At 38.5% G+C, this 23,338-nt stretch overlaps 1 protein-coding gene across 3 annotated transcripts in view; it reads right to left on the bottom strand.

Annotated features, from left to right (window-relative positions):
• Positions 1–2,339: 2,339 nt before the first annotated feature.
• The window catches only part of CLDN10 (claudin 10), a 50,779-nt gene continuing 29,780 nt past the window's right edge, over positions 2,340–23,338 (bottom strand). For 2 of the 3 annotated variants that reach the window (XM_015819234.1, XM_015819235.1), the window contains exons 2-5: positions 5,605–5,766; positions 5,377–5,458; positions 4,366–4,473; positions 2,340–2,460 (exon numbers count right to left, since the gene is read on the bottom strand). In XM_015819234.1, coding sequence (XP_015674720.1) covers positions 2,340–2,460; positions 4,366–4,473; positions 5,377–5,458; positions 5,605–5,766 — 473 coding nt within the window. Of the gene's footprint in view, positions 2,461–4,365; positions 4,474–5,376; positions 5,459–5,604; positions 5,767–21,187; positions 21,408–23,338 lie in introns of those variants that run through there. The other variant, XM_015819233.1, reaches the window with a different exon arrangement.

Below are 23,338 nucleotides of genomic sequence, written 5' to 3'. Positions count from 1 at the left end.
CAATCTTCATGTTTTTGTCCTTAATGCCCTTAATCCTCTTAGTTGCTCTTCTTTGCACTTTTCCTCAAAATCTCAACCTCTTTTTTTAATGAGACCAAAACTGGATGGAATATTCCAGGTCTTACTAAGGATTTGTAAAGCCGTACTAATAGGAAACACTGCAAAACTATTCAGTTTCCTCTGGCATAACACCTGAGCTGAAAGTTCACTGCACAACTTCTGAAGGTCCCTACCAAAGACCAGCTGCATCTGTTGATGTAGCCGTTCTGTGTAAAAGGAACCCCTCCTATTGAGGAAAGATTAGCAGATTTCCTTAATGGTAAAGAAGTTGACTGTGTGAGAATCCTGCCACCTGGTGAGCACAGGAATATTAGGGATAATACCAGGTCACCTGAACTCTATTTGGGGATCGGTTGAAGCAACATAGGAAAGATGCAGTAAAATGCTTTGCAGCACCTTAAATTGAGCACATTCATTATGTGTTTTGTAATCTATCAAACATGACCTCTTGCCTGGCCTTTGTGCTCATCTGTCATTGCTATCAAGCCTGCAAGAGAAGACTTAATATGTCCCTGCTTTTGTCTCCTTCTGCCTCCTCTTCTTATGAAGAGTAAAATTGCCTTTTGCCTTGAGCATGCAGAAATAACTGCCCAAGGGGGACGGGTGGATCAATGACCATACCAGATGCTATCTCACTTGGTGTTTCAGGGCATTTAATAACTTCAATACTTCATAGATTGAGCCCTAGTAACCCTTAACGACCCTTCAACAAGCACAATTTGAACTGAATTGGGGACAGAAGGCATAAAAATAATAAGATATTTTTTTTAAAATAAAATTATTTATTTTAAACCAGCTAAACAATAAAGTTCTTAACGTTCTTCTAATCCAAAATAATTACCAAAACTACATTTCTGGTCTCATAAAAATGACTAAAAGGCTGTGTGCCTTTCTTATACCTCATTCTTTCCCAAAACATTTTGTATTTAGTTCTAGGCACAGGTAAGTGTTTCTGGAAACCCGTATGTGCGTGCTCCATTCCTCCATCTTCTTACTGATGTTTAAATGTACAGTGTTGTTGTCTGAAGTAAAAAAAATCTGTGGAGTGTGCTAACTTTCAGTGGGTTTCATATCTTATAAAAGCTCAAGATAGGATTGGTCTTTAACGGTATAATGTGTATCAAGGCAGTGAAGCTTTGCTAATAGAAGAAAAACAAGGAAAAAAGGCCATTCCTACCTCAATATAATACTATAGCAACCAGTGTAGTGGTTAGGCACCAGGCTAGAAACCAGGAGACCGTGGGTTTTAGTGTTGCTGTAGGCCCAAAGCCAGCAGGGGGAATGTGGGCCAGTCACTCACACTCTGTCCTTGGAAGAGGAAGGAAAGGGCAAACCACTTCCAAAACCCTTGCCAAGAAAATTGCAGGACTAGTCCAGGCAGTTGCCAGGCATTAACTCTGACCAGAAGGCACAAAAAAAAATTAATACTACCTAGTTTCTAAATCACATTATCTAAAAAAAAATACACAAAATAAAAAGATGTAATCAAATGTATATTACATTGTACATTTTAGTGGTCTGATGAGAATTTCAATTTTTAGAGCAATGTGACAAACCTTCAGGGACAAAGTTGATTGTTTCAATCAATACCTGAGACTGCCCTGATTTAATTCAACCTATTTGCAGGTGAGGGATTAAGTGAAACTACAGAGAGAATTCCTCAGACAGAGAGATATTTATCTGCTCATGATACCTAGTAGAACACAATCTGCCTTATGTAAATCCAAAATTCCAATTTTAACCTTGTGGAAAGTTTGTTTTGTGTTAGAGGGTATTTGGGTGGGGGGATGTGTTAATCCATATAATTGTGATACTGGAATTAAAACAATGTTGGTGTTTCATAATTGATTACTAAGATCTTGCTAAAGCTTATCTCAATCTGTTTTAATATGCTTTTAAAACTAGTCCCAAGTTATTAAAAGCAGGTCTTCAAAACTGATGGATCCATTTAAAAGCTGCAACTGTTATGTTTGATTCTGAAGATCCCTGACAATATTGGCTGTAATTAAAATGACTTCATTTATATTTCTTTTTACAGAAAGCAAAAAAATAGCAAGTTATTTTTCAGTTATAAATTATGTCTAGTATAAGTATAGATCTTAAAACAAGTTATGAAGAAAATTTACATCAAGTAGACAAAAGTTCATTTATAAAATAGTTAAAAATATTTATAAAACTGCTGATGCTCAAGATACCAAGCCACTTTTAAAAATCATTCTGTGGATGGACAGCACATAAGTATGATTTTTAATAACAAAAAGATTCCTCCAACCATCCAGTTACACATAGGCATTTTTGTCGAAGTGCTTTGGAGGCATCTTGGATCCTTTAAAATCTGCTGAGTAGGCCTTGGTTCGAGTAGACATCACAGAAGAAGGTCTGTTGTATGTATAAACAATCCTGAAACATGAGAAAGTTTAGAGCTCATTTAAATAGCAAGAAATATTAAAAGGAAAATGTTACGGGGTTGCTCTGTGCTTTAGGTTTTACTATAGACAGACATTTTGGGATACAAGGAAGGATGAGCACAGCCACTCTCTGCAGCTCGTTTAAAGCAGCAGCATCAATTTCCAGGAACCTCCCGCAGCTGCCTTATAGTCCGGGAAAAAGACATAGCTGTTTGGATGAATTGCAGGGGCTGCATGTCCTCGCACCTTAATCACAACAACAATATTATACCCATCCATTATGTTCAAGGTGGGTAAAAACTTTTCAGACATTATTGCAGTTCAGGAGGCTACTTGTGGTCAAGTCTCAATATTCTCTTTAAGTGACAGTTTAACATGAATAATGCTAATACTTTTTCTTTTAAGTGACAGTTTTAACAAGAATAGCGTTAAAACTTTGCTAGTCCTTGGGAAAGGCTTTCTGTAACCAAAAGTTCAGGGTGGAAATTTGAACAATTTTCAAAACTGCTGTAGGAATACTTAACTAGCCTCAACTATAGGTTCTTTGCACAGCAGTCTTGAGCTAATAATCAAATACCTAGAAAAATATAGGTGTATTCTGAAGAATATTCTTGTGTTGAGTATCACTTAGTGGGAAGCTAAAATTGCCTTAATAACCATACCATGGAGGTCATTCGGTCAAAGCCCTACAGGTTCAAATGCTAAAAACATGAGTTAATGGCCAAGCCAAGAAAAACGGCTGCTACCTTATTATTGATGACACAGTGAAGGATGGCCTGTGGAACATTCCCAAATGTCACAGAGCTTCCCTAGGCAGATATTTTTAATTACTTCACACTAAAAACTGGGAAAGGGACCCTGTTATCTGATGTTCAGAATCTACCACTTCATTTTCATAAGGGAATAAAAGGGTTAGCTTAGCAACCATTTCTTATCCCTTCAGCCATGCTAGCAGCCTCTGATTTTTTTTTTTATTTGACCAAGTACAGAATTGTGAAATCAATGCTTCCCCCCCCCCCCCCATGCCATTTATTATAGCAAGCTGTCCTTAAAACAGTTTCAATTCAGGTATCGGTTTTAAATTTTTGAGATGTACTTGTATGTCAAAACAGGACAACCTGAGCTGGCTTACTCAGAAGTCAATCCTATGTAATTTAGGGGATTTATTCCCAAATTAAGACTGGATTACACGTAGCTCATACTGGAAAGTGCAGAACCTTTCATGAGTTCCTATTACAACCCTACTTTTATTGTCAACATACTCAACACAATAGGTAAAATCACAATAGGTAAAATCACAGCAAATGCATTACTGCACTGTACCCTATGTCTTCTAGAACCCAATTTTGTCTCAACTTCGTATTTTGCTTTACTGGGAAGCAAAATTAATGTTACATGTAATGGATGAAAAGGAAAGAAAGTTTGGAAGGATAAATAAGGACTACTAGTGAATACTGCTGTCTTGGTACTATTTAAGATAAAGGGAGATAGTTGGGAAGTGGTTTCACAATTATAAATCTATTTCTGTGAAAACAAAATGCCCAATAAATTTAAACATAAGCCATGAATCATCACATTCATGCATCTTAAAAGCATTGAAAATGCGACATGCATTCTTTTAAAGAAGAAGCACTAAGGCATCTTATGTGGCATAAATCATCAGTTTGGGCTACATGAGTTTTAATCCTATGCTTAAATCTTATAGAGATGAGCAGAGTCTGACAAGTTTTTTCCTAAAAGCAGAGGGCTTTTAAATTCATCCTTTTTTCAACTAATCATTCTTGATTACTGACTAGGGTTATTTCTGAAAGATTTGCAGACTGGATTGGTGCTACATTTTACAATTTAATAATTAGAATCTGCTAATATTAATATTAATAAAAGCAGTTGTCTGTACCGTTGAGTTGGTTTGTTTTCGGCAATGGAGAAGCAGAATATGCTGCCACCAATTATGCAGAGTGATGCTCCAGCCCAACCAATGAATAAAGCTGCTCCTAGTTCATACCTGCAGGTAGGTGATAATTCATGTTTAATAAATAGTTTATTGAAGAAATCAGTTTTATTTAGTTGGTAGGGTTTACAAGGCTAAATAAAGACATTCATTGTATTAACAAAAAATTAATTAAATAATTTTTGCTTTTTCCAATGCAATCCTCAGCCCCCCCCCCCCCAAATCAGTAAGCATGGCAAGCATTGCTTCTGTCTAAAACAAGCCATTTGAATTATGGTTACTACTAATGGGCATTGAAGGTTTAATTTCCTCCTCACTTCTCCAGTTCCTAAGAGTTGGAGAAGTTACTGTCTTGCTTTCCAGGGTTTATCTATTTATAAGGAAAGAGCTCATAAATTGCCTGCAATTAAAAAAAAATACTGGTGCTTTGCTGCATATAATTTAGCAATAACAATCAACTATTTGAGTAATTATAATAGACCAATCATTTACTTCTTGCTGGGTCACAGAGCTCTTCTAAATATATTGTGGGCAAGTTGAATTTGTACAGAATTAGATCATTTGCTGTAAATGTTTTCGTTTTGATTGCAATAACTAGAAAGATGAAAAGGATCCTAGAATATAGATAATCGGCTCTCGGTTTAACTTCAGAAACAGAGCAAAAGTTATTTTATTTTTTGTTAGTTTCTTTTAGCTATATTGTACTGAAATATATTTTGCAAAGCTTCTGTCTAAGGAAAATCCATCTCAAGGCTATGCGTCTTGTAATCTTCCATTCTAACATCACTGACATACTAATGGAATTCAAAAGGCAGCGGTTGTTATTTTATTCCCATTATAGGCAGTTTAAACTTTATTTTGGGTGGGTTAATTAGTTCTGGTTCCTCTGAACCAGGCAGATGGAGCAAAACAGCAAGTAAAGCACCTCCTACCTCAATATTTTTCAACTGGACTTACTTTTGTGCAATAAATGTGGGGTCAAAGAACTCAGATGTTATTCGATGAGCATAGAGGGAGCAACCAGTCAATGCACTCAGTCCTAAAAAATGCATCAAGTGCAGAACAGATTAATATCTGGAAATGCTTCAATACACATCAACCAGAATCTACAAACTAATGAAATCAACAGCAATTTTCCTACTTAATTTGATCTGCCTAGAAAATCACAGCTTTGATCAGATTTACCTGAAATAATAAAGATCAGTCCAGCAAAACAAGCAATTTTAGCTTTAGTTTGGTCTGAGCCTCCAACTTTTGTACACTTCATCCCAATCAGGGCAAATACAGAGCCAAAAAATCCAAGGCAGACAGCAGCAATCATGAGTCCTCTGCATGCTTGGATGTAACCTGAAAATAGAAGAAAAAATTGAGCAATGTCCACGTTCAAAGCGCTTTTAATGCAGTATAGGTCACCTGGATATATAAGACACTCTTCTTATCTCTTCTAATTAGATGAACTCCTGTTATGCAAATCTCCACCCTATCTTACAGATTTTTGCAATAATTCACATAGCAGAACCTAGCAGAGTGGGAAGGGTGGGAGAAGATACAGCAGACAATGTAAATCTGAATACACTAGTTTGTACTAGAAATAAAAGTGCTCCCAACTTTATTGTTAACACCCTATTGGTTCAGTGATCTTAGTAACGTCCACTGTGTCAGTGCTTGGATTATTGTCACCAATCTATATACCCATCCTATCTATCTTTTATAAGAGGACATCTGCAGAAACCCCACCAAGGATCACTCAATGATTGCTTTTGATCAACTGCACAAAAGTTCTGAAACAAACTATCCCTGCATGCTTCAGAATTTAACACCTCAGGGACTTATTCTTCAAACATTTGATTCTCTATTACAAGGCCTGGGAAACATTTTTGCTCAACTGAAAAGTGGTTTATTATTTTTATATGAAGAGATTTCAAGTTACATCTTGCTGGTACAAATTGGGTAAATTATTTTGAAGCCTGCAGTTGCAAAGTGCTATAGCTGCTTATAAAATAGTCTGTATAAAGAAGGGAAAAGGAATTTGCAGTAGGTAGACCATATTATGGGACCAAATTGTGATCGCCTTCAAACAGGCAAAAAAAAGCTCCCACTGTATTTATATCTTCTCTCATTCTTTCTATCCTACACTCTACAGTATTGAATTGATATTGATGAGTGGTTTTCAAATGAAGCAATAAAAGACCAGAAATAACTCTAAATTAGTTTAAGAAGCTGAAATGCCCCCCCCCCCAATCCTTTTTTAAAGAAACATATTAATAGTGGTCCTAAAAATCTAGTGAGCTCAGAAGCTCAAAGATAACTACTTTTAATTTCAGCAGTGTAAATATTAAATGGTTGAGGGATCCGTTTTTCAAGTTCCAATAACAGTTACATAGAATGCAATTGATATATTCATAAAAGTCGGGTATTCTGTGTTTTGCAAGAGATTCTCAATATAAAAAACAATACTGCTATAAAAGAATAAGATTTTCTAGCCCTGTCTGTATTTTTTTGCTTTCATTTTGCAAATTCTGTGATTTTAGGTTGTCAGATCAAAAAGTCACATGTATTTTGAGCCAGCAGGAAAGCACAGAAGGGAATTCAAGACACAAGTCCAGAGAGGTAAAGAACCTGGGAAATGGTGGGTAACTTGCAAATAGCAGGAAACTAAGCAGGCAATTTTTTCACCAGCCCTACCTGCATTTGCATCCCACCCTAGAGTGATTTTGTTGAACAATACAGTACACCTGCCTATAATTTATTTACTCTAAATTCTGGGTTTACATGATATTTTGCAATAAAGGACAGCAGCAGCGAGAAATTTAAAGTTACTTATCCTTATACTATCCATCTGTGTTTGCTCATCAGTCTGAACCAGAAGCTAGCTACATTAGGTCCATAATGTAGTTCCATCATTGGAGGCTTTTAAGAAGAGACTGGATAGCTATTTGACTGAAATGGTATAAGAGTCTCCTGTTCAAGCAGGGGGTTGGACTAAAAGACCTCCAAAGTCCCTTCCAACTCTGTTATTCTATGGTCTGTGTTCTAAAATATAGTAGGTTAATTCACAGCTTGATGTGATACTGCAAAACCCAGCCAGTATTATTGATTTAATGTTTGGTGTTTTGTACAAATGCAAGAAATATAAATATAATCCAAATACAAACAACTGAAATAATCACTGTTCCCATATTCTCTTCTGTTTACATGTTCCTACTGTTTCTCTGTTGTTTCCTACTCAAAGTTCAATTTATCTCTTGGCATTCTCTGTATCACACTGACAGCACAGAGCAAACCAAAAGGGAAAGCAATTTTCTCCCTGTTCCTTACTCAAGAAATGGATCTGCTCTAAGCAGACTTGGCCACAAGAAAGATGGCTACTTTTTAGATGGTGGGATAATTTTCATGTTGTTCCCTGCCAACACTTTGTATATTCTCAGTGCTAATTTGGGAAGTGGGAGAGGGTTTTGTTAGCAGTGACCAAAATACCCATTTTTTCCTGATATCTTCATTTGCCTCATAATTTTAAATGAACTTTCAATAGTTCATTCATTTACTTCACCATATAGATTATCAGTAGCTCTTGGCAGTAACTGTAAGCAAATTTATCTATGATCAGTTTTGGACTGCATCCATATTGATAACGTGATTTAGATTAAATTTCATTCAGAGTTCAAGAGATGCCTGAATTCAGATTTAGGAGATTATCTAGCAACATACGGATATACAAATGCCCCTATTATAAAAGATCTTTAAAAAGTAAAAGCAATAGCAATAACATTGCTAAGTGGAAAAGGAGTAAAGAAGTCAGTAATCTTTCCTGCCCAAAGAGAGTCCTTGGTCTTCCACAGCTGTGGAGCTTCTCAGCCATGAAGAGCAGATGGAGCAAATCTCCGGTTCCAGGGTTATGTCAGACCTACCCCAGCTAGGTCCCTAGGAAATAAAGACCCTCAACTCCATTTGATTGAAGTGATAGGTTCTTTTACTAAGGATTAGTGGGTTGAAGCAAAAGCAAGGCTAGATCTAAGGTTCCCATGCAAAGCATTACAGATTTTCCCCTTCTCCCTGGCCCTCACCCCATTGTCTCTGTCCAATGTCATGCCGTATAGGTGTTTCGGGAACAGCTCGGATGTTTGGTGCATGCAGTTCACATTCTTTTGCCAGGTTTGGTGTCCTTGAAGATTGGAGGTTCTCACACCTCTGAGTTCCATCAAACCTGTCACACACACCCGACCCGCCTTGCTCATCTCTACTCTTCACATGCCAATTGTCTCCTTCCTCCCTCCCACAACAAGTTATGACAGGATGCCAGCAAAGCTGAAGATGGCAGATCTGACAGGTTATGAAATGCAATAGGACATATTTGCTATATTTCTACCATATTCTGACATGACATAAAGACTACTATAGATACTTTTTAAAAGTTACCTGGCCGAACCAAAACGTAGGTTACTATTATGGTGAACAGAGATCTCAAAATTATCTAATTGCCAAGTTACACCATCAGATCACTATTACGGAACAAGACAACTAATTTGGATATATTACTCTTTGTACATCAAGAGGATGAAACATTTCTCTCTATTATTTGATTCTGATATATGACTGTACTAACTTTTGTTGTTATTGTTGTGACATTATCCCTTATAATGCTGAAAGCATTTCCCTTACAGGTAAAGTGAAAGCTTCACTTCATTGTTTTGATGTACAGAAGCTGTTAAAAGCCTGGGGTAGTAGGATCTCTCAGTTATTTCTTCAAAAAGAAAATCATTAAAATAAGGGATGTTCAGAAACCCCTCCACCCATTCAAGGAATATAAAAAGGAAGCTACAAGACCATGTTAACTGTGCCTTGTGATTGTGGTTCTTGGTGCGAAAGAAGAAGAATGTTAAGAAAGAGGGCAGACCCACCCTTCAGAGAAAGATCTGTATGTGTAAATACTGCAAACAGAACCACTTCATACAGTGAGCTTCAAATGTAATATAAATGGGGGCAGCCTAGATTAGAGTTGCACAGTCTGAGACCACCACTGCAGATTGCTCCAATGGTCTTGAGTATAGCCTTGAGGATCAAAATATGATGGATTCAGAAAATTGTTAAATCTATAACTGAAAAGTAGTCATTAACTGTATTTAATTTTAATGAATAACAAATGAAATTAAATCAAGTTTAGTTTTTGGCCAAGTTCCATCCAATACTTCATATCCTGCAGTTCTGACTCACCCCTTAAAGTCATCCCCCACCCCTATCAGAAAAGGCTATCTAGGGAAATGCACTCCCATTCCCATTTCTCCACTAATAAATATGAGTGTTGTTTGTATAAAGATCTGCATTTTGACATCCAAATCAACAAGTCAAAACTGTCCAACTAATGACATAACAATATTAGAAAATTTGCTAGTGACACTTTTTCTAGCACTAATCTTCTCTCATTTATCTTATTTATATTAAATTGATACAGAAGGAACAAAAGTAATTTTTTTAAAAAGACTGGTTTTTTTCTTTATGATGGTGCCATTGTAGAAAAACCACATTTCAAAACAAATTCCCCATTATTTAAAATTTTATAGGTTTATATTTTATTAAGGATTGTATACTGAGGCATAGTCGTTTAAAAAGGCCTTTAGTTAACTGTAAATGCACATACCTAATTTCAACCATAAATATAGGCCTGGAGCACATTCTTACTTTTTTGTGCTTTTCTAAATAAGAAACAACACAGGAACTAACATTATACCTGATGGAGCATTGGACATGGCTGTTAAGCTAGATTCCGTAAGAAGTGAAAAGTTACCTACATCTAGTTTTTATTACTAAAAATGGATATTCAGTTTTCTTGGAGATCTTTCTTTGTAACTTTTTTTTGCTATTTATATAGATCAAAATTAGCCACGGAAGTCATTACTTTCCGACACATTCAATTTATTGGCATTGTTAGTAGCTAATTGAGACATTAAATGTGCTGGAGCATGAAGTTATTTACCCAGAGGTCCTTTCAAGGTAATTTATAGTTATATCTCCTGGGCAAAATGGTAAAGATTTACCCCAAGCATAACAAAATGGCTGCCACCCATCATTTACATGCCAGCATGTGATTTTTCACAAATAACAGAGTAAGGAGTAAAGAAGGAAGGACATAATTAGTTCTCACAAGCAAAACATACCAGATTCACATGGCCAGTATGAAAAGAATGTGCAGAATGTTCATCCAATCCAACTCATAGGGCACACTGAACCATTAACTAACAATATAGACTGGATTCACACAATATTAAAGTAAAATGTGATCGAGTATTTTGTGGTTCAATGTGGTTCACTATACCATAAGCGCAGCCCCTGTGTTAAAGCAGGATTGATCAAATGTCCAGAGGCAGTTTGCTTCAAGTGGACCAAAAGACAGGAAGGAAGGAAGGAAGGTAGGTGCCCATATGAACAATATGGCAGAGATGCCCAGCCAATTCAAAACATGGAGCAGTCCTTATAAGTGCAAGTAGCTGGGTAGAAATCACAGCTTTTTAGCCTGGCTTTTTGGTGATACATGCTCCCTACCGGGGATATAAAATAAGTACCCAATCCCCCCTTACAAAACATTCCTGCAGTTTATACAGGTAAACGGAACCAGGAGAGAACTGGACGTCATCTTTTATCACTCCATATATTAAGAAACTCAATATGAGCTATGTGGTTATTACATGCTATACTTACAACTATGCCAGTAGCAGTTCTTACATCACTGGTTTTGTAAAACACATTCAGAAAGATAAAGTTACAGGTGTTTAAAAACAAAAGAATCAAAATCATAATAAGTTATTACTAATGCTTCAATTATTTTGACACTATTATGAATAAACAAAATCTATCTATGATGATTGATTAAGTTTCATATAATAGTGAGCACAACAAAACACAAATAAAACTCTAACATTAAAATTTAACCAGCAGGCCGCGGAAATGGCTGGCCGGTGCGCACATGCGTGGGTGTGCATTCCCCGCACTCGCACCCATGGTCCTGTTTGCACGTGTGTGGGTGCGAACGGGGATGCTAGCGGGCGGGTGTCCACAACCTGTTTGCACATGCGCTGCTAGCCTGGGTGGTTTGCGTGGCCCATTTGCGTGTGTGTGAACGGGCCACTAGCCACCCTGGAGGGTGCGTGGCTGTTCACGCATGGGCACAGAACCAGTGCATGCTGCATGAGTGAACAGGGCTGCTAGTGCCGCACCAATGTGCATGGCCCCGTGTGCGCGCGCATGCGTGCACCAATTTTGAAGCTGCTTTCCTTCCCTCCGGTCCTTGAGCCCAGAAAGGTTGGAGACCTCTGCTCTAGCATGAAAATGATCATATCATAAGCTAGCTATTATGATTGAAGAAATTTTTTCAACTTTTGACAGATTTCTGAGGAATAACCTGCTAACAAAAAGAGCTCATTCTCAACTACAGAACAGTGTGACTGATTAATACACGTGGAGGACATTAGTCCAGAAGACCACAGATGATACAATCAACAGTTTAACAAAACATAAACATAGATTCTACTAAACGCACAAAGATCAGACAAGATCTTGGAAGGAGATGTTATCCTACCATCTCTCAAAAGCCATGAATGGCAAGACAAACGCCTTAACAGGTGTGAATTGACTTGTAGAGCAAATTCCTTAATGGATTAAATATATTAAATTGATAAAACCTATTCAATTACCCAGGACTTTGAGGATGCTTGTTGTTTCTTCATTTTAGATATTTTCTATTGCCCTTCTGCCAGCATAAAATTGTTTACATGGAAGTGAAACAGAATACAAATATACAAAATGAAATCATAAAAACAATACTAGATTCATAACATTAGAGCAACTGGAGAGTTAAATACTTGAGAGAATTAAAATGCTTACAAATAAATGGGGTGAAACTTATAAAGAAACCTCTCTACCCATCATCCACCTTATATTAGATTTTTGGGATGCCTAAGGGAAACATGATCTTACATATAGCCTTTATCAAATATAAATTGGGACTTTATAAAGTTAGAAATGAATTTCATATGCTGGCTCTTACTCCTACAATTTGGGTTGGATCTTACCTCATATTTAATCAAAACTTAAGTGGTGAATGAACTGCACTACTACTGCTTTCCATCCACTGACTGGCTCCCTTCACAACTGGCTGCATTGGGTCAATTTCTTAAACATTATAGTTTTGTAAGAGTTAAGCATGTCATCCGAAAGTAGAACGATACCACCTCTAGATGCTTTATGAACTTCAAATTGATCCACTATAAAACATGGTTGCACTGTGTAGCTTGGAATTGTCAGAGATAAGATGTGTCATTGTAAGTCATAATTTTACAGTAACTTTCAGTTGTGCAGGACTATGAGTTCTGTCAACCATTCATGAACATGCTAGTAGGAATCTAATACGCATTTTATAATCCACATATCTGGAACGCATCAGATTATAAATCCTTCTGAGCAGAATTCTGTACTGCACTTGCACTCTGACACTTGTATTTATAAAGTCCAAGTTTTCAGATAGGAGAGAATAAAACTGCACGTGCAGAAATTCTGTTTTGTAAAACTCTTAGAAGACTGTGCTTGCCTATCCTTCTTTATACAGATGAAAGAAACTGAATTTCTTTCCAGGTGTTCTGTCCTCCCCTCAAGGCTCAAGGTTTAGGTAAGTCTCTGATTCACAAACATAGTTTCTCTGGGAATTCACAAATTTACCCTAAGGATGAGGTGAAGACCTCTATATTTTACCTCTCAAACAGAGGACAATGTTCATAGTATCACAAGATAGCAAGGGTCAACCTGCCTAAAACTAACACAACAGTACATTCCCTTTGCCTGAAAGCATCTCCAGGCAGTGGCAGAAGCCATAAATAAACAAAAAGCAAATGTGACTGGATCTAGAAGAAGACACTATCGTACACATTTTATTATTCAATCAAAGGAATATACAATGATTTCCAACATTGTTTTTGACTCTAACAATCCCAGTACACAAAAAACAAAACAATTATCTAAGTGACATATCATTAGAAAAAGATATGAGTGAATATACATCTAAGAAGCTGGACTAAAATGCAATAGAAAACAAAACTCAAAATGCATTTGCTAGTTGTAGAAAAGGGCTGGGAAAGAATGATTTCTTTAAAAAAAAAAGAACAGTTTTAGAAATAATGCTTAATAATTCCTGGTTTACAATAGTATCAGTAAAGACAATTGTGGAAATTATAGCTATAATTGTAACTAGGTCAGCACGGGGCATAAAAAGAGCAGATATAAGTTGCATTAAGCATACATGCTTTCCAGATTACCACACATTCTACTCTATTCTCTGCTGGTAAGGTAAGTAACATAAAATTGAGTAATTCTGACTGCCACATTTTAGGAAATATTTAAAAAAAATGAAGAGATGCAAAAGAGGGCAAAGTAAGAATGGTCAGGCGACTAAAATTGTGTCTTACAAGGGTAGATTGAGGAAAAAAGTATATGTAGTCTTAAAAAAAGACAACTGCAGGAAATGATACAAAAGAAAGTTAAGTCTGTTTTTCTGTTTGCCTGGAGACCAGGATCAAAACTATATTGTTAAATTATGGAGAGTTCCATTCCTGAGAATTATAATTTTTTCTTAAAAGTGAGGGGAAAAAATCAACACAAGTTACTAAATGTGGGAAGCAATTCACCTAAGTTCAAGAAAAGATGGGCATTTTGTGCATTAGTTCAGCTGTATAAGTAAAAGTAAATCCTCTGTTTAAAACATTACTATAAGCAAACATTCCATAAAACAATATTGGTTAGTGTTTTATAAATTAATTGTAATTTGTCTTATTCTGCCTCTACGTTTGGTGCTATAAACTTGGGATATATTTTGATGTAATTTCACAGTATCATTAGAACATCTGAATGCAAAAGAATGATTTATATCTCATCCCAGAGACTCAAAGATTTAATTAAGGACCTTCCAGGAAAGAGTATTGGGTTCATATTACCCAATATGAACCCATATTGGGTTCATATTACCCAATATGAACCAAAGTAAGCAATGAGTAAAAGTATAATCCGTTCATTTATTTCCTGGTTTCCTATCTACAATTTAACTGTCATCAATTTTGACAGGTCTTTCAAAATGCTAATATATCAGTAGATGCATCACCTTACAAAAATGCTTCATTAAAATTTGGTGATGACTGTGTTTAAGGTGGTGCCAGCATCATTAATGTATCAAGAGAAATGTGCCATCTATCTAAACATGATAAGAAACATAAACTGCAAGTGCTGAGACTGAAAATCATAATGAAAAATATATTGTTCGGCACATTTTTGTTATCCATGAACACAAATCATACTCTTAATTTTTAGCCACAGCAATGAGAACGATCTAAATTCCATATTACTACAAAAAAAATTAATAGTAGCTCAGATGCTTTATTAAGATGCTTAAATGGAAATGTCAAGGATTTCTCTGTACTATACAGTATTAGCGGTATGTAACCTTATAAATGAGGTGGCGGTATTGGGATCATGAAAAATCTCAGCCTCCACATTTTATCCAGCAGCCTCTGCCTTTTATGTATTTAGGAATCAAACTTTTGCACTGCTGTAATCAAACAACTCTTGGCAACTCACATAGAGTACACAAAACAAAAATTAAAACATCCATCATCAGATTAAAAAGCAATCAAAATAACAAAGATGGATAAAGTCATAACACACTTATTAAATATAACAACAAAAATAAAGATAAAAAACAAGCAAGGGGAAAAAACCATCAAGAAGACGTCAAATATAGATTTATAGAAAAAACTCTCTACAAAAATTCAGTTTTTAACATTTTCCTAAAAGCTAACAAGGAGGGGACAGCTTCATCTTTAACAAGAATCAGCTCCAGAATTCTTCTGTACTGCTTCTAGCTTCAATCCCCGAACCTCTCAGAAATGTGGGACTATAAGTCGTATTTCCCTGGTTTCATACAGATAGTCCTCAAATTATGACCATAATTGAGCTCAAAATTTCTGTTGCTAAGTGAAACATTTGTTAAATGAATTTTACAACCTTTCTTGGCACAGTTGTTAAGTGAACCACTGTAGTTGTTAAGTTAGTTACACGGTTGTTAAGTGAATCTGAATTCCCCATTGACTTTACTTGTCAGAAGATCGCAGGAGCTGATCACATGACCCCAAGGCACTTCAACCGTCAAATATGAGTCAGTTGCCAGGCATCTGAATTTTGATGACATGACCTTGGGTTATGCTGCAATGGTCATAAGTGTGAAAAATGGTCATAAGTCACTTTTTTCATTGTTGTTGTAACTTCAAATGGTCACTAAATGAACTGTTGTAAGGAGGACTACCTGTGTATTGGGCTGATACTGGTTGCAACTTGGCAGACCAGGTGCCAAGACATAAAAGGCCTATAGATTTGGGTTTATGTGCTGCAAATGACAGGAATCAGGAAGCATATGGACTGCTGCATTCCAGTCCAATTACCATTTCTGAGGTTTCTTTAAAAGCAGCTTTATGAGAAATATATTGCAGTAATCTAACTGGGTAGTAATAGGAACATGAATTCTTTAAGTCAGGTCCTTTTGCCCCAGATACAGTTGTGATTGGTACACCCTGGAAGCTGGACATAGGTCCCTCTGGCCATGGCTTCTACCTACTCTTCCAGAAGGGCTCTCAAATTGCAGACCTGCTCTTCCATGGGTAGTGTCTGTTTGTCAAGAGACATCACTGGTTGCAACAAGAAATCCTGATGTACAAGCAACAACTCTTGAGCTCAGCTTTACACTGTCCTCTCCCATCCTTAAAGCCCAGGAAAGGACACTAACAGCATCTCTCCTCAGCTAGAATAGCTCTTATATCATGGACATACTGGTGAAACTGTACTCCAAATTGTCAGATGATCCTATCTGGTAGGTTTACATAGATGTTAAAGAACAGGGGACAGAGGGTTGATCTGTGCAACTTCTCACATATCAGGCTGATTCTCCTCAAGCATTACTACACATTGAAACCACCCCGCAAAGAAGGAATAGAATCTTTGCAAAGAATGCTTCACATATCCAAGCCCTGCAGATGACCCATGGTTGATAATATCAAAGGTGGCTGAGAGGTCCAAGAGGGGCACATTCTCCTAGTCCAGATCCTGGCAGAGGACACCCAAGAGAGTCACTGATGGTATCACATTCACATTTAGAGTCCAAATAATCCTCTTCTAGGGTGCTATGAAGCTAGTCTTCTAGTAGTAAAAAAGAGAGGATGGAAACAGGATGATAGCTGTCCAGAACCACTGGATTCAGAGTATCATCTCCATAAGAAAGCTCAACACAGCCTCACCCTCCTGTAAAGAGCCATTGGCAATCTTCTAAACCTGCCATGTCAAACAAACCACGAGCTTCTGATTGACTGATTTTATTGTTATTATACAGAAACACAAGATACCAACAGGGCATATTTTCACATGGTTCAGGTCAAAATGATGAGAGGAGAAAACAGAAATAGTAGCTCCTTCCATATGCCAGAAGGTTTCTACTGTCTTGGAAAATAGAGGCAATTAACTCACCAAGATAATGGTTTGCTCCATAGCCAAGAACTCTTCACTTTTGGGAATTGAAGTCCCCACATCTTAAAACTGCTGGGGTTGAGAAACCTAGTCTAGGGGCAGGCAACCCTGGCTCTTTTATGACTCGTGGACTTGAACTCCCAGAATTCCTGAGTCAGCATAGCTGGCTCAGGAATTCTGGAAGTTGAAGTCCATGAGTCATAAAAGAGCCAAGGTTGCCTACCCCTGCACTAGTCTAATGGGCACTTATAAGCAGCATTTCACAGACTACAGTCCCCAGTTTATCTCATGTGAAAAGTATGAAGCCACAAGAGTATAACTTCAAATGTTACACGATGGCAACCTGTATATTTTGGGCAGCTATGGTCATTCCTCAAATTATGAACACCCCTGGTGTTATGTGGTGAGAAGAACAGATGAGTGACTTTTTCCAGCCCACTTCCTGTATTCCTGTTTATGCCTTTTACAATACTTTTAAAAAAAGAATTGCAAAAACTTAACCAACTGCAGAAGTAATACAAGCATGAGAGAAAGTTTGATAAGCTTCAGCTAGTAGAGAATGTGGCTGCATGAGCAATGCTGGACCTTTAAAAGATGGTGCCATAACACTTCTGCTGTATGAGCTGCATTGGGTGCTGGTTTGCTTCCAGGTCCAATTTAAGGGTTGGTTATGACCCTTAAAGCCCTACATGGCATGGGCTCAGGTTATCTATGGAACTGTCTTCTCCCTATAACATCAGCCCATCTCACCCATTCAGGCAGAGAAAGTATGCTGTAAATGTAGGGATTATACTGAAAACCCATCATTCTCAGGTGCTATAGGTCAACCCCTTTAATTCCTTTCTTCCTTTATAGATTGGGACAAAAAAATGTTTCCACTGCTTCAAATGATCAGAGCAGGAATTCATCTAAAACAGAATGAAAGGGGATGGTATTTTAACTATAGGATGGTGATGATTCTAAAAAGTCTTAACTGGAAAAAATTAGATTACATAACCTGTGGACAACATAGCTGATCCTCAATATTCCTTATAAGTGATGTGAAAAAATAAATAAAAATCTAAAAATTAAGTACAGTACTCTTATATTGTGAACTCTTGCTGAAATAAAGGTGGGCTAAATCTAGATGGATTGAATTTTTAAATAGTAGCAGGAGCTACTGCTGGTAATAAATTAATATTTACTTAAATTTAATATCTTCATATTTAATCCTATAAGAGAGGGGAAAGATCATTTAAATGTATGCAGCTATTTTAATATTTCAAAGACTGTCATAAACTTTCACTATCTCTACCTCTGGCAATACAAAAGCTGAGTAAGTTATTCAATGCTAAGCTGAACTAAATTTAAATAATCAGCATATTAATTACTTTACCACTCTTGAAGTACTTATGATTGAAAAAGAATAGCTCTTAGAAAACAAAATTAAACTATTTTGCACCAAGAAGAATAGTAAGGAAGGATTTCCCTTTCATATGACAACTTAAAAGTTAATGCTCATTTATAAACCAATCCTAGTTTTTAGTTTTGAGGGGGCTTCAGGCTGTTTACTTTGAGTGCACTCTCTTAAATTATGCAGGGTGATGGTAGGATAAGAATTAGAATTTTCAGTCTATCTATCTATCTATCTATCTATCTATCTATCTATCTATCTATCTATCTATCTATCTATCTATCTATCTATCTATCTATCTATCTATCTATCTATCATTTAATATCCTACTATCCAAATAATCTCGCTATCCAAAGCAATAATTTGGAGGTATGACTTAAAACTAAAATATATGATCTAAGTATTGCCCCCAACAGACAGAAAACCAGATAATTATTAGCCACATAAAATTTTAGCAATGCAATTTTGGGGTAAGGGATTCTGGATAGTAATGATGGGGCCTTGAGGCTAATTTCTTCCAGGAGCTATATTTTCCTTGTCTCAGCTCCAGCTCCAGTAAATACAGGTAGTCCTCAACTTTCAACAGTTCATTTAGTGACTGAAGTTGCAACGGCACTGAAAAAAGTGACTTATGACCATCTTTCACACTTATGACCATTGCAGCATCCCCATGGTCACATGATTTACATTCGGATGCTTGATAAGTGGTTCATATTTATGAAGGTTGCCGTATCCTGGGGGTCATGTGATCAGCTTTTGTGACCTTCTGACAAGCAAAGTCAATGAGGAAGCCAGATTCACTTAACAACTGTGTATATAGAATCAACTTAACTGCGATGATTCATTTAAGCAACGTGACAAGAAAAGTCATAAAATGGGACTTAACAAATTTCTCACTTAGCCACAGAAATTTTGGGCTCAATTGTGGCCGTAAGTCGACCTGAACTTGGCAACTACCACTCAAAGGGATCCATTATAGGGATTTCCTAAATGGGTCTCACAAAAAGAGATTGCAGAAGAGATCTGCAATAATCTCTGGGTGAAATAATCAATGAGGAGCTCGTGAATTACTCTACGTGGGTAAGTCATGTTTGACAAACTGGTCCTTGACAGATTTATAGGACAGCTCTGGTAGAAAAGCCAACTGAGTAAGGCACCTTTCATTCATCTGAGCTGTTGAGCTGCACCATTTTCCTGCTCCTCCCAGCCTATCTGCACATACCTAAGAGGAAAAGAGTGATCAAAATATCCTTGGCAAGATTGACATGCCAGAAATGATCTTATCCTTTTTTTTCCAAGATGTGGATACCTTAAGGAATTTTTAAAATCAGTTACAATCAGTTACAGTTGACTTACGACCACAGTTGAGCCCAAAATTTCTGTTGTTAAGTGAGACATTTGTTAAGTTGAGTTTTGCTCCATTTTTCGACTTTTCTTGCCACAGTTGTTAAGTGAACCACTGCAGTTGATAAGTTTAGTAACCCGGTTGTTAAGTGAACCTGGCTTCCTCATTGACTTTGCTTGCCAGAAGGTCGCAAAAGGGGATCAAACGATCCTGGGGCACAGCAAAGGTCATAAATATAAACCAGTTTCCAACCATCCGACTTCTGATCACATGATCCTGGGGATGCTGCAAAAGTCGTAACTATGAAAAACGACCATAAGTCACATTTTTCAGTGCCATTGTAACTTTCAACGGCCACTAAATGAACTGTTTTGAGTCGAGGGCTACCCATGTAACGCCGCTGCTGCGCGAGCTGCACTGGCTGCCTGTGGCCTTCCGAGTGTGCTTCAAGGTGTTGATTATCATCTTCAAAGCGCACCATGGCATTGGACCTGGTTACCTCCGAGACCGCCTTCTGCCACAGATTGCCTCCCACCGGCCGATACGCTCCCACAGAGAGGGCCTCCTCAGGGTGCCGTCAGCCAGNCCGCGCCCTTAAGACCTGGTTATTTCAGCAGGCAGGACTGGCCTAGGGGTATTTTAAAGGGGTTTTAAATTAAATTTTTAGTAGAAGCGGCCAAATTTGAATAGATATTTTTAATCTTTTTAAATTTTGTATTGTACTGTACCATTGTTTTAAACTGGCTGTAAGCCGCCCTGAGTCCTCCGGGAGAAGGGCGGGGTATAAATTTAATAAAATCAAAATCAAATCAAATCAAAATCATATAAGTGTTGTAATTAAAAGACTGACATTTCAGATATTTGGTTTTGTATTGATTTATCCATGGCACTGAGATAGGAACTTGTGACAGGCAAATTCCTGAGATGCTTTAGTGGGCAAGTGCAGCTTTAGAGCCAAAAGCAACTGTTCATTAGCAACTCAAGTCCAAAACAAGGCAAACAGACATTACGTTTTAGGAAAGAAGACGATCAGGAAAGCAGACAATAATTAGAAAGAAACGGTTCTCTTCAAAAAGAACCTTAACTAGAATGAAAAGAAAATTAACCCACTACAATTTAGACATTTCTTTCAGGATTTCACATCTCTAAATATGCAAAGGATGTTTGTACCCTCAACCAATTCTTCTACTATCAACTTCAAAACAAAAATAAGGAGACAAAGCAATCAAGTCACACGGGAGCAAATATACACCGTTATTCCTGTGATCATCTAAATTAAAGCGGATTTGAGACGGAGGTGCTGGAGCCAATCGCTCGGTGGCTGAATGGACCCCCCCACACCTCACCCCGCTCCTTGTAGGAGAGCAGCGCCCACGATACGGAACCCCGCCGGGCCCCCCCTTCCACTAGGCAGGGCGGACACCACTAGCTTAACCGAGGGGAAGGGAAGGGAAGGGAAGGGAGAGAAGGGGAGCCTTGCAGACCGTCCAGCGCCAGCATGGAGGGAAAGTCCTTGCAGTTGGACACCCCGGTGGAGTCGGTCACGCAGGTCTTCCAAAGGTTGGCCCAGAAAGTGGCCGTAGTGATGACGGTGCCGTCGATGGAGGACACCTTCCAGTAGTCGGTGGGCAGCGTGGAGGACACCAGCACCCAGCCAGAGATGACCAGCAGGAAAGCCAGGATTTCGACGGCCGCGCTGGCCATGGCCGACGAGACGGAGCGGGGCGGCGAGGGCGCGCGAGCCTCCTACCTGCGCCCCACTGGCCGACCGACTGAGCACAGCCGGCTGCCCCGGCCCCGCGGAGCTCCCACCCGCGCAGCATCCTCCGGGCCGAGAGGGAGGGGGAAGGAGGCACGCCTCCCGCCCAATCCCGGCCGTGAGATGGCGCTGCCGGCGGGCAGGACCGGCTTCGACGCCTAGAGAGAGAAAGAGAGACCCACGTCTCCAAATGGGCTGCCAGCTTTCGGCGCTCACTGCCCGCGCTTTCGCCCCGCGCCCGGCGGTGGCCCTCTGGCGCCTCTGAGCAGAGGGCGGGCCTGTCTTGGCAGCCCAGCCAGAAGTGACCGGGGGTGGCGGCGGCGGCGGCGGCGGCGGCGGCCTTCTCTTCCTCAATTGCATCTAGAGTTGCCAGGTGTCCACTATTTGAGCGGACAGTCCACTTTTTTCACATTATGTTCACTATTTTTTTTTTTTACAAAATAGTGGACATTTTTTTTTATTCAAAATAATATTTTACATATTATTATAATATATTTGATGTTTGGAATTTTAAGTAAAGTTTTGAAGTGATTATTTTAATACGTGTTAAAATGTTTGTAAGAAAATATATAATTTAATTGTAATTTTTTTTAAACTTTTTTTACTACTTAACACCCCCCCCCCCGCTTGTCCGCTATTTTTTGGAAGCAGACCTGGCAACCCTAATTGCATCCGCGCAGGAAAAGGACGGGGTCACGCCTGGTTCATTCCAAATATTGGCAGCAGGTTGGGGTGAGATTCCCACACGGCAAGATTTCTATCATGCACGTGTAGAGAAACTGTGTACAAATAGGTAAAGCAGGTGTGTCCGAGACCTAGGTAGGTACATTTCCCTCCCTCCTCCCCCCAAATACAGATAGTCCTCGGTTCATGACCACAATGGAGCCCAACATTTCTGTTGCTGAGTGAGACGTTTGTTAAGTGAGTTTTGCCCCGTTGTACGATCCTTCTTGCGCACGGTTGTTAAGTGAATCACTGCAGTCGTTAAGTTAGGGACATGGTGGGTAAGTGAATCTGGCTTCCCTGTTGACTTTGCTGGTCAGCAGGTCACAAAAGGGGATCACATGACCCCAGGAGAATGCAGCTGTCATAAATATGAATCAGTTGTGAAGCATCTGAATTTTGATCACCTGACCCTGGGGATGCTGCAATGGTCATAAGTGTGAAAAATGGTCATAAGTTGCTTTTTTCAGTGCCGTTGTAACTTTGAATGGTCACTAAATGGACTGTTGTAAGTTGAGGACTACCTGGCCACCAAGATCCATGAAGAAATTCAGCAAAGGTGGAGCGCTTGGGTTAGGAAGGCAGGGCCAAGAAAACTCAGCTAGTCACAATTGCTAAGTACCTCAGTTTTCTACCTCTTTTCAGTCAGGATTTATCTCTGGGGGCATCTCCAGGTGAAACCATTTGAGACCTGCAGTTCTGTGTCAAATTCACGGCAGCAAATCATCAGAGAAGGAGGTACAAATCTTGTGAAAACATTCAGCCAGAAAATGGGCTATTATATTCTCACAGAATATGTGACATTTTATAAACTTAGCTGTAAAGAGCATTTTCACAACGACAGATGCTTATTCCACCCAAAACCAGGTAAGCTCTCCAGCATAGCTGAACGGAGAGTCCAGCAGAACAACGTAGTTTGCAAAAGATGTAAGTCAATAGAGGTTTTTTCAAGAATAAATTCACCAGCAGCCATTTCCAGTTTCATCAATTATATTACAGATGACAATACTACTTGTTCTTTTGCCAGAGTAAACAGATTAGGGTCGTCATGCCTGTTGTTCTCCAGATTGGTTTTTCTTTTTCATTTATCCTCCATGTTGGACTACTTGACGTAGCCCTGTTTTAGGGTATATTTAGAGCCCTTAGCTAAGAA

The sequence above is a fragment of the Protobothrops mucrosquamatus genome, unplaced genomic scaffold (assembly GCF_001527695.2).
Source record: "Protobothrops mucrosquamatus isolate PMUCROS unplaced genomic scaffold, P.Mucros_1.0 scaffold876, whole genome shotgun sequence".
NCBI classification, from domain to species: Eukaryota; Metazoa; Chordata; class Lepidosauria; order Squamata; family Viperidae; genus Protobothrops; species Protobothrops mucrosquamatus.
The sequence above is the reverse complement of the archived record's forward strand: the minus strand, read 5'-3'. Positions and strand labels throughout refer to the sequence as shown.